Below are 21,194 nucleotides of genomic sequence, written 5' to 3' on the forward strand. Positions count from 1 at the left end.
GTGTATATACCTGGGGACCGGATACGTGTATTCGGTCCATTCGCGCCGACGAAGAGTAGCCGGTTGATCTATTTATTCAGCCAGGCCGAAGGTAATCGCGATACCAGATAAGCGCGCGACGTTGTCCTCGATAAAAGACGATACACCCTGTTTCACCTTCTTTTCCGCTTCGTCTCGAACGGGAAACGTTCGAATGCTTTCTAGGATTTTTCCTGCCCGTTCGGAACAGGTTTCGGTAAAGCTGGCGAGCAAGCTACGATCAACTCGGGTCTACGAAACTGGCGCGCATTTTATACCGCTCTCGAACCGAATATTTCGATATTCCGTCCATTGAGGATTTCTCGATATTTCGAGAACTTTTTACTCGATCGTGACATCCAAGACAAGTTTTCTTCGACGATTCAAAGTACGAACTTTTTTCATTTTCATATGTTCGCTCTTTTTTTCGCGACTGTACTATTACTCGATGTGTTCAAAATTCATTTCTTCGTTTCCCTTGTTATCGTCGCGTACTCGATTATTTTTACTCGCTGACGGAGATTCAAGTTTTATTTTCGCGAGTCTTGTTTGCCAGATCCATTTATCAGTTTAATTTAGTCCTCTTCAATTTGTTATCGGGTTCACTTTACTCGTTCGTTCAATTAATTCTTCTCCGATTTATAATCAGGTTCTTTATAAATCTTTCTGTACCCTTTCACTAGACTATTCAATTTCAAACTTTCTTCTTTACGTACCTACTACTTCAACTCTACTTTCTTCGTCGTACCTTCCGTAAGTTCTCGTAACTCCTTGTTTTAATCTTTTTCATTTTCTACGATAGTTAATTTTTGTATTCTTCATTGTGCTCGCCGGCATTTTATCGTCCGTATTAAGTTAAATTACAAGTCCAAGATTAGGTCCTAAAAAAGCGATTCACTGGACCTCGTTCTTTCACCTTGTTTTCTCTATTGTACGTCCCTATTTTTTCTCGATTATATGTCTCTATTTTCTCGTATACTTCGATTGTGTATATTTTATCCTTTAGTCGAACAAAGTCGTTAAGTAAAAATACATAAAGAAAAAAATTAATAACCAGTTATCGCGCGAAAGACAACAAGAAAGTCGTTTCGTGGCACAAGCGTTTCAACCCTGACAAGTTCTGTTCAATAATTGGTTACATGAACATAATGTAAATTTAACAGCACCGGGGGTCTGTATAGAACACAATGCCGACATATAACTCATGTTTAATGCAGGAGTCAGAGGCGTCAGCGTGCGATATTACAATACCGGTCGAGGTCGATTCCGTGATTTTGCGATGGTGTTTTGGAGCGATCGTTCAGCACCGATGCACCCTGCTTCTAAATCGAACCCTGCTGCACTCGGAGCATTCTCGGATAATTCTGACCTCTCGATAATAATTTCGCTAACGTTTACCACGTACAGGAAAACCATTTACCGAACGACCGCTTCGTCTTTCATTAAAACATTATGTACAGGTACAATTTATAATCGATATCAACGCGTGCATAACACAGACGGTCGTTCGACTTTGCAACGTGGAATATGGAGAGTGGCAAATTCTTCAGAAACAAAAAAAATCTTCATTTTTCTGAAACGTAAACAATTGTTTCGAAGGATCGGATGCACGGTAATTATAATTGTAATTCGAACTAAAATTGTTCTGTTTGGTTATTTAGAGATGATTGGGAACATTTTATATGTATGTTTTGTGATAGGTTATCGATACTCGATAAATTCTTCCAGTTTGGAGAAGTATACGTAAATAGACATACAAAGTTAGAAGTTTATATGTTCAATAGCTTCTTTTATTTTTAGAATCCTGAACAGAAGGTTTGAAATTGAATCGTCGAGATTCGTAATCGCGTACGCTTACAGGAGAATATTATTTTCAATAGTTTCTTTAAAAAGGAAAATATCAATTATCACCCTTTAAGGGCCCGAAGTAGAAATATTCAAAGTTCAATCAATGAAACTTCAAACGCGACCAAATCTATTAGCTTGTTCGGAAAGTCATTTCGTTTTGTTTTTCGTGAAAATGAAACACGATTTTTTTAAAGTGTATAAACATTTCATTAAATTATGTATTTTCCATTTTGGAAAACGAGATGACTTTCCGAACAACCCCATAGAATCTCAAAATAAAAAGATTCAAATCTAAATCCCAGAAACTCACGATTACGATTGCAATAAAGAAAATCACCACGGTCAAATTTCCAATCTCGAAATAGGAAGATTCGAACCTAAATACATCTAACTGATCGCAACGATTACGAGAAAGAAAATGGCCACGAACGTCAACCTTAAGTGAAAGAACTCTCCTATAATTTTTCGCATCTCGAATCAAGTAGATCGTCGAAGTCGTATCCATCGAACTAGCGATCGTTTCGGTTACGGCGAACTGACGCAATAAAAGCTCTTGTTGCGGAGAGATAAGGCCCACTCGACGATAATCAACCCTTAATCGCGGCGTTTACAGTCCGTCACGCCTTTCGCTTATTCAAATCGCGCCAGAAGCTGCTGGCTGGACTCGGTCGTCGTGTTGGAATGCGACTTATCTGGTTATCAACGGCGCGGATCAGAGCCAGAGTTTATTACACCTTGAAAGTATTTGCACGGGAACGTGGAAAGGCATCGAAGCCACGGTGGTGGTACGTACGACGAGGGTGCGTTGAACTTGAAAGACGCGACCAGGTATATTTGGACGTCCGACACGAGGAGAATTTAACGCGCGGCTGAACACTTTGGGCAGAGGGGAGGCCAGGGGCGGATAATAGTGCGTAAGTGTTCGCTTCCGGTCGTAGTTTTAATTCGACTTAACAGCAGGAACGAGGTGGAGGCTTTCCTGTCGTGAATTCGCCGATAATGTTCGCAGGCGTTCGCTCGCGTCGCGTCATCGTTTCGAAACGGAAATACTGATGCATCTGACGGTCGAGTCTTCGAACAATGAACGTCACGAAACTCGGTGGCGCGCATCTGAATGGAACCAACGAACGAGACCGGGACCGCAAAATCCTGGATACCGGCGCGATGTGGTACAGCCAATTGAAAGACTAAATACGCTTTATCAAATTTTCAACCGTGTTTCTCCTCTTGGGAACGTTCAACGATGAATTAACCCAATCTCTCGGTAGCTAAATTGTTTCACGTTCCGTAAGTTGCTCAATTTTCGCCGAAATTTACGAGAAAAAATACTGGGTGGTTCGGAAAGTCGTTTCGTTTTCCAAAATATGTAATATGTAATACATAATATATCATTATAATTTAATATATAATATGATTAGAATATATAATTTAATACAATGTTTATACACTCTAAAATAATCGTGTTTCATCATTTTCATCAAAAAAAAAAAAACGAGATGACTTTCCGAACAACCTCATATTTAAGATTGTCAATTTATCGAAGATCAAGAAGTTGTGCCTTTTTGAAATACTTGAGTGTTTCAGTGGCCAGGATGTATAATATAATATTAGGGACATCCCGAGGGGAACGTTTCGCGAGAAATCGATAGAAGAGAGTCTTGGAAAGTTTTTGGTTAGGTATAGAAAGTATCGGAAAATTCGCGAATATCCGTACCGGTGCATCTTGTTAATTTGCATACAATGCTTAATTTAATTAAGTCGAAGCTTCACCGAGACGGTACCACGCGGGAAATAAGTTTTCCGAATTCCTGAGCGTGGAAAAATCCTTTTCGGTTCTCCCTCCTTCGTCCACCGTTGTAACACAACTCGAGATCGCTCGAGTAAGCTGTAAACTTATCGAAGCGTAGTTCATGCACATTATTCATAACCGTGTCCCATGCTTTACTTATTCCACTGTATAGAGAGAGTAATATATTACGCTGTACAAAAGATTCTAGACGTTTGTACGCTTCTGTGCACACGTTCGGCGCGTCGCTCCGCTTTGTCCAACGGTTTAAACCTTTTAGCGTTTAATATCTCGAGATACGTTTCTCGGTGATCCAGCGACAATTCGCGGTGACATTCGACAAACAAAATTGTCGAAGAGCGTTGAATAAGTGGATGGACGATTTCGTGGAGAACGTAGGGCATTTGGGACCATGTTTGTTCTTTGTACGAGTGTTGAAATTTATAACAACGTGATTAGAGAAATTGTTATCAAATTACAAAGATTTAAAGAAAATGTTGAAAGAAATCTGGAGATTCTAGAAATTAGTACCAAATAACGAAGATTTGGAGAGAAATTGAAAGAGATTTGGAGATTTAAAAATGAGATGGAGATAATGAAGAGTTAAAAAAAAATTGAAACATCTACAGACGTTACGGTAAAAAAGTGAAATTTTCAACAAATTGCAGTCGACTTCAAGGACGATCATTGAATAAGAATAACCTCGAGAAGATTGACAACCGTAAATTTATCCCCGTGTTCGCAATTTCACGTGTAAATGGTACTTGGTGATCGCGATTTCTTTCTCAACGAGGAACTGTAATTTTCAGCAACTTATACTCGGCACATTATCGTCGCTAAAGGACAAAAATACAAAGAAGACCGAACATTAGAAACTTATCGTCGCGTTTGTTTTCCCGTCGAAAGCTGAAATTTGCGGTAATTTGCGATCGATTCCGGGAACTACCGCCGAATAATAACTCCGTGACGATCAAAGACTAGAAACTCGCGTCTTCGTGTAAAACCGGCTACGTGTGAATGGTACTCGGTTGGACGTTTGTTCGTCAATCGAGTTCGGTAATTTGCGGTAACTATACTCGGCGCGTTATCGTCGAGAGACAAGGAAGATCGAAGACTACAGATTTATCTTCGTAGACTCCGCGGTAAAACGATCCGTAAGCGTTGAATGGCACTCGGGAGCGCGTTTGTTCTTCGATCAAGAACTGAAATTTGCAGCAATTTACAGTAATTCGCAAGCCGATTCCGGGGACTATCGCTAAACGATGATAGCCCCGGGAAGATCGACGACCGCGAATTTATCTTCGTGTTCGCGATTTTCCGCGGACTGGTTCGCGCGCGAAGAATGGCACCTGGGGCAACATTTTTCATTTCGAACGGGACTCTAATCGTGCCTGGCGGTACAGTTTGTTGATACGCGTATCTAACTCACCGTAAACTGGTTCATTATGCCACGGTAGCCATAGATTACGGAGATAAATACATTTGTGTCTTAATGCCTGGACAACCGAGGTCGTCGCGTACCTTTCACCACCCCCACGTTTATGATCTACATGCATAACCGTGCGTTCCCAATGGCGCAATAGCGTGCCGGCTACAAATTTGCTTGGTAATTAACCAATTAGCGGAACATTGCTAATTGACTGATTAAGTACCCACTCGTCGGGAACTAGATTGATACTGATGCGGTCGCTGCCCGCGTGTATTAACGTCGCCGGAAACTGTACCCATTGGCTCTCGGGCCGAAAACGTACACCGGCCGACTTGTAAATCTTGTTTCGTCGTTAACCAAAGGAGACATTTCGTTCGAATAAACCTCTGGCTCGATTTCAACGGCCAGAGGTTTTGCTACTCGTTAATGTTTAGTATTATCGTACGAATCACGCGTGGACGTGTACGGAAATTTTTCTAACGTGTAAGCGGTGAACGAATCTGTGAAGGAAAAAGTTGAATGGTGTAACAGTGTCTCTACCTTTCCATAACTCACATTTGTCTCTCAAGCGATCTAATGGTTAATGATGAAATATATTGGGTTGTTCGGAAAGTCATTTTTTTTTTTTTTTAGTGAAAATAAAACACGATTTTCTTAGAGTGTATAAACATTTTTGTTAAATTATATATTCTCCATTTTGGAAAACGAAATCACTTTCCGAACAACCCAATAGTATTCCTATTCACGATTCCAATGAATGCAGGGTACAGAAATCGATGTGAATAGATATATTAAAATACGGGCATCGCGAATTGAATTCTATACGAGTTATTGTCAATTGTGTTGCATTTGAAAGCTTCTCGTGAAACATTAAGAAAAGAAATTACTGCTTGGAGTTTCCGGGGTACCATCGATATTCTCACAAGTTATACCAAACACTCAGAAAAATCCATCATCGAGAAGAAGATGAGAGAACAGTCATCATACTGCTCCAAAATGCAATTCTCCTCTGCTCGGGTCCAGAAACGGTAATAATTTTATTTTCGAAGATACCTACAAAATCTGATACAAATAGAAATCACGATTGATAGCTTTAACATAAATATATACCAACCACCCAGAAAAGTCCACCATCGAGAAGAAACTCGATCATCGTACCGTACCAAAATGCAATTCCCCTTTCAGTCGTTCCTGCCACGTGTTCCCAACAAGTTACACCAAACACATTACCGTACCGTTCCAAAATGGAAATCCTCGGGTTCGAGAAACGTTCGCGGAGGTAGTCCGGGCGAAAAATCGATTTCCACGGTTTCCGGTGGCGGTGGTGGTCTAATTCGACGAATGTGTACCTTCGCCGGGCGTCGTTTGTGCCGCGCGACTTCGCGTCCGCGGGAACCGCGCGGCGCAGCTCCCGGAATAATTCAAAAGATAATCCGATAGCGCGGTTATAATTTGAAAGATGGTGTTTGAGTTTCCCGGGCCGACCCGGATACGCGTATGTGCGACCATTCATCCGCCCCGCCCCCACCACGTACCACCAACAGGGACGGGTGGGGGGATAGCCGGCGTGCGCGCTCGCTTGCGCACGTGTGCACCGAACGTATGCCGTCATGTATTTGGATAGAACTGCTGGCAGCTATATTCTCTGATTGGGGCTGGCCGAGCTTCCTCTTGCCTTGCTTCCTGCTTTGCATACCTAACTACGGAGGCGAATTCCACGCCGAGACAACCGTCGAGATCGCTCGGTTCGGCTTAATTTCCAGCTTAAACCGTGACGTCTACGAAGCAGACGGCTGCGGGAGGAATCGTAGGCGCGTACTTTTCGAGCTTTCGACGTGTTAGCGAGAAGCTTTAACTTTCCTCGATTTACGTACTCCATTCCGAGTTCTTTGCTCCGTTCTGGCAATCGTCTACGCGACCGAGGAAGTATTTACGCGTCTCTTCCCCCTCCCCATCGTCCAACACGAAACCACTCGACAGGTAACAGTTATCGCCGTTATTTATCGCTCGCCTCCGTAGCTTTTGACATTTCGTCGGGATAAAGAGAATTCTCGATGATATTTCAGCCAGCACCGGAAGCAGAGGCACTGACCTCGTCAAAGGAAGAGGAGTATGCAACGGGTTGATTCTTCGTAAAAGTGTCGGGTTTGTTTTCGTAGCAAACACCGTTCCGAGTGTTACGTAAACAGCAACACCGGGAGGAATCGCTCTTTACGGCTTTCAATTTCAAACACTCAACGGGAGGGAGAAGCTCGTTGATCCATTGTCCCGGGGCGCGCTAAACGCCGCGAGATAGACGTCACGTTTCATTTCCTACCGTTGGACGACGACGGGGCGCCCCGTTAAAGGTGAGAGTAATTCTCCGGGTCGGATTTACAGGTTTAATAGGAAGACATTTTGCAACGGGCGGGCCACGGCGAGCTCCACGGAATTCCAATGGGTTAAAGCACGGCTCGCGTTAACATTTGTTACAGCGCGGTAACTTCTGTTGTCTTTGACCACGGTGGCGGCTGAGAGAGCTGCAATCTCGGCGTACGTCTCTCTATTCTACCGCGAAATATTTGATGAACGTTTCCGAAAATTTCACGGTAATTTCTGGTTTACGTTAACGACACCGTCTGCGATCCGAAACATCGTTACCGCGGTCCTGTTTCATCGTTCCGAATTCTACACCAAATCCTCGGCAATCCGAAGAATATTCATAGACGGGGTTATTCAAATTTCTGTTTGCAAATCAGGAATAAAAGTCGCTTCTCCCGGAGCTGTTTGCCGCTGCCATTCGTGGGCTTCCCGTCCGTTGCAGTGGAGTAGCTGCGGAATTAATTGGCTGCTCAAGGCTACCGGGTGGTTATCCCCACCGTACGGTTTGGACACGCCCACTACACCGCTTGATTACGCCTACCGCTGTTCCGGCTCGAGGATCGACGAGAGCTCATCGGTATTCCTATTTAAAACTCGATTAAACTGTCGTGAAACTCGAGTTTCTTTCGGGTTGTATTTAATCATTGATAGTAAATTCTGGTCACGATCGTAGCTTAACCATTAGATACGTATTCTTATATTTGTTAACAGGATTTAGGCTCATACGAGAAAACTACGTTTGAATTCCTACTCGAGACCAACGTAAAGAAACGATAAACTGTACACCACGATAGGAAGGTCTACAGTGAACAACATTTATTACTTTCCAAAAAATCGATAAATCGTAACAAGAAATACAAATTCTACGTCTCGAAATGTCAAAGAATATACATTGCAAAATGAAAAAAATGTTCGTTCAAGATTCACGTTAGAAAAAAATGACCGAAAAATCATTTTTATTTTAATACGTTTTTCGGTGACACAGTTCGAACAAACGCGCGCACACGCGCGACGAAATTTCTTCCCGACTGGCCATTCGTTTCGGACTCGCATCGACCTCGTATTATCGCGGGCGAGCATGCGCGACCACCCGTTCGAAATCGGAATAAAATCGTTCCCAAGTTGTTTCACAATCGTCCTCGTCCGGTACTTCCGTCTGTCTCGACGGGAAGCGAAGCTCGTCGGTTACGAGTCAAATTAATATCGCGCTATCGGGACGAGGAACCGAAGGTGTCGTCCGTAATTACCGGGATAGTCGATAATTAAGACACGGGACCGGGTGAACGTGGAATTTAAAAGTTAAATTGTGCTTCGCGCTCATGAATTATGCATTCGCGGTCAGAGCTTCGGTCCCGATTCTGCCGCGGGAACTTTGATCTTCCGTGGTATATCGTATCGATCAAACAATCGTAAAAGGATCGTCGACCCGACGCACTTTTAATTGCTCGCCCCGCCCTCTTGCCCCGCCCCTCCCGCCCGCCCCACCCTCTCAGCAACGCCGCGCAAACATTCTCGCTTATTTTGTTTCCGTCAGACCGCCGGTTCAACTTTCGACGCTTTTACTCGAGGTGAAGGCTGCTTCAGCTCCGGTGAATTAATTGTAAGCGATGAACGGTGGATTCGACGGTGATTAAATACTATGGAACGTTTCCCTTCGGGAGAGTTTTGATTATTTCGCGCATTAATTTCGCTCCAAGTACTTCGATGAAGCGACGCTCGGTGACTTCACGCGTGAATTCAACTTATCCACGGTCTTAACAGAGGCGAGTAATTAATTAAACGAGAAAGTGAACAACGTGCGTGCACGTTTGAGTTATGAATTTCACGCGAGCGCGGACGAGTTCATCGGGGAAGTATTAGTCGAGCGGAGAGGACACAACCGAAGCTGGAGGATGGTAAATTGGTTTTATCGAATCGTAAGAATCGTTTGGTTAGGTGTGCACTTGTGAAGTATAGTTGCTTGGGTATTCGTAAGAGGGTCGAATTTTGCTGCGTAATTTAAAAGAATCGTATTTTTTGAAAATTTCTGGCAGAGATTGTTCGAGATATTCATATTCGTTGAATGGAAAAATGTTTCCAACAAATCGTTCGATTTTAAATCATAGAATTATATAGAAATATAAAAATTTTACTTTAAACAATTTTCAGTAAATTATACCATTCCATCGCTATTTCATCGAAATAGAGAATTTTAGTTTGAATCGTTTTTTAAAAAATGTCAGTCTACGTTTCAAGTATTCTTCTGCTGAATATCATTTTCGTAAAGATTCATATTCTGGTAACTGTACGTTTAAGAATAGGAAATTAACGGTAAGATAAAATAGATTTCGAATAGACATTCGAATCTTTTCTCTTCTGAGAGTGTAAAAGAATAATAGGTACTTGAAAATACTTAACCTCCATCGATTATAATTTTATCCACTCCGATGAAACAGGGGAGTGAGGGAATTTTTTGTAAATCATGGAAAATTTTAAACTACCATTAATTTAGAATATTTGTTAATTTATCGTATATTTCGCGGTTTGGGATTGATGGTAGAATAACTATTTTGTTCGATAATAAGGATGTTTACCCCTTCAAACCATTTACCGGCAGCAATTTGAAAAATACGCGAGCAACGATTTCGAATGCCCCTCGAAGCTATTTGAGTAAAAAAAAAATTGGTTTTCGAGTACGTTTGTCAGAGAAACACTTGTTTTTTGGCGAACAACGATCTCGTACACAACAGATCGCGTATCCCGTCTATTAAATCGCGTAATCCCTTTGATTAAAGCATCCTCGGAACCGGTGTCCAGCAACAATTGGAAGACTTTTTCCATTTCAATTAGAAAAACCTTTGTCCAGGTAGCAAGTACGTGGAACCAAGGCGGACAAGCCGATCCCCGTTTTTCATCGTGGAAATATCATTTTCGTTTCAATTAAAATGAAAACTCCCAGCCGTGTTTCATCGTCAGGGAGAATCGGTGAAGATTTGCATTAATTTTCACGGCGAAGAGTGAGTGGTCACGTTGGACCAAGGAAGGAAGGTTTCGAGTGACTCTCGTTTCGACGTGGAATCGTCGACAAAGGCTGAATTATACACGCACATGCACACCGAGATTTCACTATGGAGGGCGAAAGATGGACCCTGGCTTAGAGACAGCAGGGCCACTCGAATTATATTAAGACGGATCCCTCGGTCCAGCGAGCTCGGTGTTATTTTAAGCACCGTTGAAAAGAAGTTATTACCTTCTTCGTCGAACTCGTTAAATTCCGGGTTAAGTATCCACCTGACCTTTCGGTGCGATTTTACTCGATCCGCCACTCCAGAGCGTTGAAAATGATACACTCGAACCTACTCTGTGGTCAAGGATAACACTAGACGAAATTGTTTAGCTACATCGTTCATTGGACGAAGAATTCGACCTATATAAATTCTATAGCACGAGTGTGACGATCTTTCGTAGTTTTATCAGATACTGCAACAATTCTATCGAATTTGAAATTTTATCCTTGGAAAGAAATCGAGAACCAGAGGAGAAAATATTGCGATTTTCTATCGAGCATCTTTTGCATTTTTATTGGACGTTGTAACGATTGTAACGAATTTACAATTTTATCTTTGGAAAGAAATTGAGAATCTGATGAGAAAATACTGTGATTTGTATCTAGAGGTTGTATTTGGAGAAGTGGAAAGATTTGGTGCACTTTTATTTTTGGAGTAAAATTCCTCTGTCAAGCTAATATGCAGGATCACCGACTAATTTCGTTATTTAAGATATTTCCTGGAAAACTGGTATAGCTTTGGCGTGACTTGTAATCGTAATTGATTAGGACATTATAGAGATTAACAAATAGGATATATTCTTTTCAGTGGATTCTTTAAGGATCTTCTTCGATTTTACTTAAGATGAGAAAAAAAACCATTGGATATTAATAGATGGGACACCTTTATATTCAAACTGTTTCCTTTGGAAAAAGACCCAGTGTCTTAGAAACTGAGGTACCGTGCACTTTTCAAACTTCTTTAATAAATTTCATACGCTTTATTACCCCATTAATATTTTCATAATTCTTGCTAAAGAATGGGTCCCTTAACTTTCCACATTTCACCGACGAACCTGCAACAATTTACTCGCACTAGTTCTTTCTTTTATGGAGCAGCCTGGCTCGGAATGTTACAAATTAATCGAGAATTCTTTCAAAGGAAACGTTAAAGGTTACGTCCATACATATAATTTCACAACAGATGCAAGATTCCTTGCCCATAGTCGTCAGAAGTACAAACGGAAAAGAAATGATTCAATTACAAGGAGTAATTATATTCTAAAATATAATAATAATCGATTTTAGTAGATGATTCGAGAAAAAGTACAAAAGTATTTGTGCCTTATAACATTTTTCCTTTAGAATGACCTCTCAAATATTCTAACAAAGTTTGTCGGATTCGTACTGCAGTACCCTATAAATAAAGTATACCTGGAAACAACATAGGTCAGAATACCAGAACCGATCAGATTTTCAGATAATGTTTAAGCTTTGCAGCACAAAGACGCGTAACATTTGTACTTTGAAACGATTTCGCGCAGAACGGATCTTAATTCACTCGGATAGTTCGCTAATCGCATCGACTCGCGTACACACACGCGATATTCATTAATTATCGCTCGATAAATATTATTCAAGCCTGTAAATGCATTTGGAATTTGCTAAATAATGGCTCCGCGAATTTCGTGGGAGCCAATACCTATTGTACAACGAACGATGCCGACTGGCGGCTTCTCATCGACAAAGACGCTCTGTCAGAAGCGAGATGCAAATCGTGAAACCGCTTATGAAATCAGAATTCACCGTGTCAAAGGATAAAAAAAAAAAAAAGAAAAAAGAAAAGAAAAACGTACGAGAGAGATAGGAGGAGGGAAAAGGAATAAAAAATGCATTCCACCCACGATGTCAAACCTCCGCGACCATGTAGGGTCGATTCACGCTTCGAGTATCGTCGAGCGGATGCATCGGGCGCGATTATCGATGCATCGCGAGTGTCGACTCCGTTGCACGGTAATAAATCCTCCGAACTTCGAGTTTGGGAAGGGCTCGGTGAAGTCGTGGCTGTCCATCTTGCGTGTCAGTCGTATTACAGGGGAGATTTCATTCTTCGAGGGCTCTGAACTCTCGGGAGGACTTTGAAAATTCTCACTACGATGAAAAACGAGTTGGATCGCAACGGGAGGTGAATGGTAGTCGACTTTAAGAGAGAGACACGCGCGTCGAAGTTTGTTAGAAACAATTCGACAATGTATTTGTAACGGATGATTCGATTTGGAGAGACAATCTTTGAATCGGGATTACGAAAAATTGTGCCGAGTATCAAGATTTAAAGTAGAAAGATACGATAGTTCTTTACAGTTTGAGACACGATTACTGATAGCTCGAACTTGCAATTAGAAATAATTTTTTGGTTGGTGATCACGTTCGGTTTTTTAAATAAAGTGTATCCTAAGGTCTTCCAAGTATACACTTTCATTTATCGAAGATTGACACGGTCTCGTTCGATTTGTTTTTTAAAATAAAAAACATCTTAAGATTTTTCAAATATTCTTTCATTTATCGAAAATTGACGAGGTGTTCAATTTCAAAGCATCTTTTCGTACAATTACAAGCTGAAAGTCTCTAGCTGAAAAATGTTCCAAATATATGAAACTTCGAAAAGAGCAACTTTCGAACAGGTAGTTATTTTACCATCTCCGTTTATCGACACCTGTGGAACACTAGTCACAAAATATAAATCATTAACATGTTTACCATTGTTCAACGAACAAAGAAAATATATAAATTTATCCTAACAATTACACAATGGCTCGATAGAATCGCGTTCATTACAATAGCTCCAATCGTAGGAAAAAACGATGAAGTATTCGAGAACGTGAAGTCCCTAGAAATGGTTAAATCAGTGTTAAATCAATCCTTTCCAACAACGTGTGCCTAACTTTATGACAAAAAATCACGTTGAAATCATTGAAAAGAAAATCCACAAATACACAATACAACTAAGAGAAATACACAAGTCATCCAGTTACATTTGTCCTAAAAATGACACCAATGTGTCATTGCTCGATAGAATCGACGAAGTCCCCAGAAATGCAACCAGTGTTAAATCGGTCGTCGATCCTTTCCAACAACGTGTGCCTAACTTCGTGGTAAAAAAAAAAAAGAAAAACCACGTTGAAATCGTTGCAGACACCAACCGCACAGGCCACTTTCGGTCCCACCAATCCAATAGAACCCTGCCACACGATTTGCACCCAGAACCACGAACCGTTCGAGGCTCGACCATCCCGGTTGAAATATACAAGAAGAGAAAATAACTCCCGATACGCTACGCGAAACCCACGAGGATATCGATCGAAAATTCCTCCGCTTCAACGTCGACGATCACTTTGCTTTTGTCGCGCTGACGAAGGTAATAAAGTATATTTGCGTCCCTCCCTCCCCCACACAGCCCCGCGCGCACCCTCTGCTCCATCCGTTAAAGGTGGATCGCGGTGAACCACGGGTAATTCGGTGTATCAAAGGGGTGGTTGGCGGGTGTAGCCCGGAATTTCGTCGTCATTAGGTGCGGAAGCGGAATCGGGCGAGGAAAAATCGCGGAGCTTTTTCCGCGGCGTCTTTTCCGACGTTGGCTCGATACACGTAACCGGTCGGTTTTCCCTCCAGGGCACAAAGTCGTTTCGACAAATGGAACGTCCCCGCGATAGAGAAAATTGTACCGACAATAATAAAGCGATACGACGAACCGGAGTGGGTTTCGGGGGGATGAATTGAACCCACGCGGCTGGGACACCCTACCACCACCATTCTTGATACCGTCCGATATGTTCAAATATTACGCTCGCTTGTTTATCCTTCGCGACGGTACCGTTTAGTCCGATTGTATTTGGGGAACCACGCTCGAGAATTATCGTCGGGCGTTCGTTCGCCTCGACAGTCCAGTCTCGAAACGCTCGACTTTCCACGCGGTGGTATTTCAAAAGCGAAATACTTGTTTTTCGTTCACGCGTCTCGGTGAAATGTACAATCGCGATTATAATTAACGAAAGTGGTTTACACTGGTACAGGACGCACCCATTCTTTTTTATTTATATTGATTTAAGTTTCGATATCTTCGGTCGTTTACTGTGGGGATGATTTTCGTCGAAACGAAGGAAAAGTGCGTTTCATTTCTAATTTAGAAATTTGTTTACTTTATCGTTACTTTCGTGGTGGAATGTTTAAGTACAGTAAGTAAGTAATCAATGTTTAAGACGAGTGGTGATTTATGAGAGTTCAGGAGTGTAAGTAGGTTTTGTTTTTAATTAGACAAGAATCATTTTTGATAATATCTCTCCAATCTCTAGTAAACGTTATTAGATGGTATTTGAATTGTATCACTCGAGTATTATTTAAAAAATATTTTCGCGTAGAAACACCGATCGAAAAATCCGATAGAGTACGCTCTGAAGTATCTACTTGGAATTGAATTGGATTATAAACCGTGCGACGGTATTTTTTCTATAAAAAAATACTCTCCAATCGGTATATTGTTTACGATTTTCAAAACATATTCCGAATTGTTGACGAGTTCACGGCTCGATAAATGCACGCGATCCGAATTTCACGTTTTGGAGTGCCGTTAAATAAAAATTCGATACTCGCGAGCAGTGTCAATGTCGTTGCACGTTGAATTTAACGACAGAGCTTTGCATACGATTTTTACAAAAATGTAACAATGCACGACAAACCATTGTTAACAAAAGTTACACACACAAGTCCGAAGTTCGCTTCGTAATATCCGAACCAAAACTCTTGCAAGCTTTGAGCTTCAATTGTTCCGTGGTTTACGTTCTTACGAAATTTAATTCTAATTTAGAAATTTCTTTACTTTATTCTTACCTTCGTGGTGAAATATTTAAACGCGTTAAATCAATATTCAAGACGAGCGGTGATATATGCGAATTCAGAAATCCCCAGAAGAGTCTAATTAGGTTTCGTTTTTAATTATATAAGAATAATTTTTAACAATCTTACTTCAATCTCTAACAAACACTTGGGTACCATTAGATGGTCTTCCTCGAATATTATTCAGAAAATATTCTATCACAGATATATACAAATCGTATAAACATTCTATTCTAATCGCTCTGTAGCATTTACTTGGTTCTGAATTCGATTACATTTTCTAAATATAAAATTTTAATTCGATACGAATTATCCTGATTTTGATCCACTCTTAACAGAAAAGAATATTTATCAACAGAAAATCTATCTATTTTCCATTCCTGCTAGCTTTATATATCAATTTCTCTTTGTATCCCAAACACCGGTGTACACCGTGAAATAAGTGAATCGAAGAATAATTAAATGAAAGGAAAGAATATTGATCGATAACCGAGATTCGACGTAATTTCGGGTAAAAACGAGTTCGTGAATGCTCGTGGCGCAGAATGGAAGCGACGTTCTGCGTTTGTGGCCGCGTCTACAGTCTCCGACGGAATCAAAATATTTGTATTCATATCGGGTAGTACGCTCCGCGGGTAAGTGGCTTTCAGTGTAGGTAAAAGGAGGGTAAAGTACTCACGTTAGCGGTGTCGTCGAGTTTCCGCTTCCACACATCGCTGCGTTCGATTAGGGCGTTCCATTGCTCCGAAAGTTTGTTCACTTCCCGGCGAATGCTGCGCGTCAATTCGCGTGCCTGTTCCTCCGCGCTCCTGTAGCCCCTCGAATCGCCATCCAATTCTCTTCCGGCTGAAAACGAACAGTCAACCGTGAACGTGACATCCTCCGTTTCTAAACCTTTGGTAAGAAACGATTTTCCCAGCAGTTTATCGATCCACCGGCCAAACCTCGTCGATGGAACGTCTGACGACCTAATTCGATTATCTCGGTGGTGGTACGGATAACTACCACGGCTCCGTTTACCATTATCGGAGATAATATCGATAACCTACGTGCTGGATTCTCAGATGTAAATGTCCTGGATCTGTTCCATCGGGTCTGTGTGGAACGTTCTACGACACGACGAGATGACACAGAGGGTGTGTGCGGTTAGGGTACTTGGTGTCCACGAGTGAAAGAATATCGATGCTGAGTTATCGAACTTTGAGGATTATTTGGGCTCTGTGATGTCAGAGTTGGTAATTAATTCTATAATTCTGGGTAGGTTATCGGTTTAGGATCCCATGGTTTCAGAATCAAAGGTTTTAAATTGGACGATTGAGAGTTATGAGTATGATAGGTTCTATATGATCTAGCTTCTATGATTCGAGAGTCGTTGTTTGATTTTAAAATTATAAAAGTTACTGGTATCAGTATCTAATTCGATTATCTTCAGTGGTAAGGATAACTACGGCTCCGTTTACCATTAATCGTAGATAATATCGATAACCTACGTGCTGGATTCTCAGATGTAAATGTCCTGGATCTGTTCTATCGGGTCTGTGTGTAACGTTCTACGACACGATGAGATGACACAGAGGGTCTGTGCAGTTAGAGTACTTGGTGTCCACGACACCAAGAATGAATGAAAAAATGAATTATCAGTATAAGTATACTGTATCAGTATAAGTATCAGTATAAGATGTTACGACTCTAGAGTCGTAATTATTCGATTCTAGCGTTACTGACATCAAAATTTTCAATTTGGCGACTCTGGTAGTTATCAGTATCGGTTCTTACGAGCGTAGAATCATCGCCACTTGGTTCCACAACTCTAAGAATGATCAATACCAGGACTCGTATCTCGAGTGCCTTTGATCTCGAATTCTACAACCCGCGTCTCGTCATTTTCGCGATTCGAGTATCGTCTTCAAGTTCTACAATTTCGAGAGTTAACCGTATATACGTTCAACCAGTCAACATCGAGCACCGTTGTTGATTTCTCTCTATTGATTTTCATTCTGCCTTCGTTGTCCAAAATTCGAGGCAAACGTTGCCCGTAACGACAAGAAAATATTTTCCTTTCCACGTTGGAAATCCCGGTCAATTTCATTGGCAACGAACAATGTAACAAACCACGGAAATCGAGTTATCGTACCGGTGTCCGAGGGTAAGGTACCCACGCTGCCCTATCGCCGTGAATTAATTGACCTATGAATCACGCATCATATCACGCGGGCCAGTTTTTATGCGCATGTTTAGCATTGATAACGCCTACCATCTCTACCTGGGCGATGTCGCTCTATCTGTCGCGTGTTATGATGATTTATGTTTATGGTACCAGCTGCTCTTTACTCCGTGGCACGTCCCAGCTCCCGTGGTTAATCGCTCGATCCTAAATTCATTCATCGATATATCCCGCCAAAAACGAGAAACGACTTTGACCCTGTGACTCTAAATTCTCTCCCACGGAACACGATTATTTATCTACGTTTACGGAAAACAGGGTAAACAAGGGCCAACGAAGACTCGTAGCATTAATTCTTCGCTGTACACTGAACGTAAAGTACCACTCGAGTTTGTAAGAAAAATATCGATTTTTACGACGAGAAACAATTCTATCTTATTCTCCGAACGATACGCATTATTGTAACTCCGTGACACACTTTTTTTTAGTTTTGAAATAGCTCTCGATTTAAAATGTTACTAGACTATATTTAACGAGTGAAAATTGCCCTGATTATTAGTCACAGTTCTGAGATTGCGTCGAGTACGGAAGTGTATTATAAACTTGGCGAATAAGATCGAAAGGGAATCTATGAATCTAGATTAAGAAGTATCTAATTTCGTGCGTGACGTCTGAGAATATATTTTTTTAATCGATATCACATCGTTCTCACTTTCGTATTTTATTCGTTCACTGTGCTAAGATAAACCCGGTTTATACACGAAAACACCGACGAACACGGTTTACGACAAATATCGACAGGTGGGTAGAGAATCGTACTCGAGAAACGTTCTACAGAAGTCGTAGGAGGTAGTCTACATCAGGATGAACGTGGCTCGCGGAAAGAGACGTCACGATTGCACGCTGCAAACACCTAAAAACTATTTTCACCGAATCGAATTAGGCGCTCGTGTTCTTCATCGGTAAGCCATCCATTCAACAGTTGCCGCATTCGATTTCCAGGCACGTACACCTTCACTCTCTCTCTCTCTCTTTCTCCTTTTTCATCCTCTCCAGTTGTTTTCCTCCTTCGCCTTTCATCCCCTAATTCCTTTTTTCGCCATTTCTCATCTACGCGACTTCCCTCTCGGAAACTTCGTCGCGGGAGTTGTACAATTTCAATTTAAAATTATGATTTACCCATTCCCTCGAATAATAGCTTTTCGTAAACGAACGCCGTTTATAGCGACTTTGTAACAATTTCTTCCCCCGCTGTCGCAGAATCGATCGAAATTAATCGTTCGCTAAATTAATCTCGCAAAGAGTCTCGAGATTTTATTTCCAACGTGGATGACAATTCACGAATAAAACATTAAGTAAACCGTACGTTCAAATGCTTTGACTAATCAACGATCCTTAACAAACTACATACGTAAATGTTAATACAAAGAATTTAAAGTGTACGTTCAAAGATGAATTAAAACAGTTCCTTGCATTACAAAAATTGCAAAGATCAGACACGTTCGAAATTTTGCATTCGAGCCTGTTGAAAGATTTTTCGAAAATTTTAACCACCGTGGCTCGATTAACGACGTTTGCACGGATTTTCCGGCGTTTCTTCTGGTCAGATTTCGAACTGGCCACGTGACACGTTCGGCAAGCTTTTCAGCGAGGAGAAACAACAGAGAAGGAGGGGGTAAAAAAATGTGGAAATAACGATATCGACTCGATGAATCGTGGATTCGATTTCACGGGCCAAATCCCGACGCCCGGTCAGAGAACTCGATATACCCGGGGAACGTTGTATGATCTAACCCCGCGATGTGGCGTTATATCGGTTGAAATTTATTGACGTTGCGACAACGCCCGACGACTGCTCGATGCCGTGCACGTTTCATCGAACGTGACTCCCCGCGGAGTGACTGAAATCGTGCACCGCCGCGACGCCGGTTGTCCTCGTGCAGGAGACCCCTAATGTTCGGATCGAATTCAGGATCTGTGCTACACACCGATGCCCTCCCTTCTTCTTGCTGATTATCTTACATTGAGAACACCTGGACGTGTTTCTGGTGCATCGGTCGGCGCGTGCAAAATAATTACACCATTTCGAAACGCGCTCACGAAACGCAATACCCGTTATTAATCATGGTTTTTGTGCCCGGTGTGTCCCCCGTTGAAAATTTGTTTTGTACACTGATTGCGAAATATGGAACAGCAAACGCGAAGAATATCAAACGCGAAACGCTGCGCGAGCTTGTTTTTCTTTCTCGTTGGTCGATTTTTTTCGCGCGGTATGAGATTGTATTGTTTCTTGACGTCGAGAATTTGTTTATCGTTGGACGGTGACGGTACCGTCGACGCGAAGAATTTTATATATCGAAAGGTTAATCTTTCTTTCGTTGGTCAATATTGTTTTGTAATATCGTAGCGTTTCTTGTCGTTTCTATCGAGAATTTGTTTCGTTTGATCGATTGTCAACGATTTGAGCGCGAACGCGAAGAATATGGAATATTAAATATAGAAAATGAAGTATCTATAGCTCGGCCGTATCGATATACAATTTGCTGTATTGTTATGCGTCAATGCCAAATTTTGACGCTCTCAAAATTTTATTTTTACAAAAGAAACTTCTCTCGAGTTTCTTTCTCGAGACAAGTTTCGGATAAAAAGCTAAAAAAGGCAAATAAAGCATAGAATGTTACCGTGATAGCTTCCGTTCCACACCGTAAGGCACCGAGAAGGTTAAAGTAAATCAACCGAGTAAATGATTCAATACACGGACTTCGAAACGGGTTAAAGACCCGGATTTATAACGCGCCGGAGAGCACAGACACGGAGCAAGTCGAAGGTTACAAGTACCTTAAAACGAATTTCTTTCAGCCTTTCGAAACCAATCCTTCGGCAATCCTCTCGGGACTTGTCTTGCGATTATTTTCTGTTTTATTCGAATTCCTCGGCGTTCGTGCGCGAAACGACGAAGAAACGCCGGAATTCTTCGAGTCGATCGGTCGGTTCCCTTTTCCACATCTCTCTTTCTCTCTTTCTCTTTCTCCCTCTCTCTCGTTCTGTCTATCGTAGATTTTCTCTCGCGTCTAATTGGTATGAAAAATCACGGAACGAAGAATGGCGCGAATTACTGGAATTGAAAGCTCCGCCACGGCTCTTAATTACTAGGCCTGGCGCTATCGGCGAATTCAGTCGCGCGTTACAAAGCGGCTTCGTGGAAAACTAACGAATGTACTTGGCCGACATTCTTTACTCTTTCGCGGGAACTTTCGTCGTGCAGCTTCGCGCCGATGGGTTCTCCGCTATTCCAGTCAGTTTTTCGCTTCATTGACGGTGAATTTTACGAATCACGAATCGCTCGTTGGTTTTTACCGTTTTCATTCGGCGTGGAAGAGGAGAACTGAGAACGTGTACGTCGACGAAGATATTTTCGTCGAACGCGCGTACAATTTTTGAGTAGGCGCAGTTAACGATGATCATCTAATCCTCAGTGACGACATTCTCGTTTTAGAATCTCTGCCCTTTTCAATATAGCAAATAGTTTCCAAAGTTGAGTGCTTTGAGAGTCTCTAGAGCATTCTTTAGCGTTATAGCAAGTAGTACACAAAGTTGGGAGCATTTCTAAAGTATACTTTAGCGTTATAGCAAATAGTATACAAAGTTGGGTGCTTTGAGCAATTCTAGAGTA

The 21,194-nt window shown here is 41.6% G+C and overlaps 1 protein-coding gene across 5 annotated transcripts in view; it reads right to left on the minus strand.

Moving 5' to 3' along the window:
• The window catches only part of LOC143151865 (dystrophin, isoforms A/C/F/G/H), a 741,778-nt gene that overhangs the window by 81,300 nt on the left and 639,284 nt on the right, over positions 1–21,194 (minus strand). For all 5 annotated transcript variants that reach the window (XM_076321330.1, XM_076321326.1, XM_076321329.1 and 2 more), the window contains one exon: positions 16,037–16,203. In XM_076321330.1, coding sequence (XP_076177445.1) covers positions 16,037–16,203 — 167 coding nt within the window. The remainder of the gene's footprint in view (positions 1–16,036; positions 16,204–21,194) is intronic.

This window comes from Ptiloglossa arizonensis, chromosome 10 (genome assembly GCF_051014685.1).
Source record: "Ptiloglossa arizonensis isolate GNS036 chromosome 10, iyPtiAriz1_principal, whole genome shotgun sequence".
Lineage (NCBI taxonomy): Eukaryota > Metazoa > Arthropoda > Insecta > Hymenoptera > Colletidae > Ptiloglossa > Ptiloglossa arizonensis.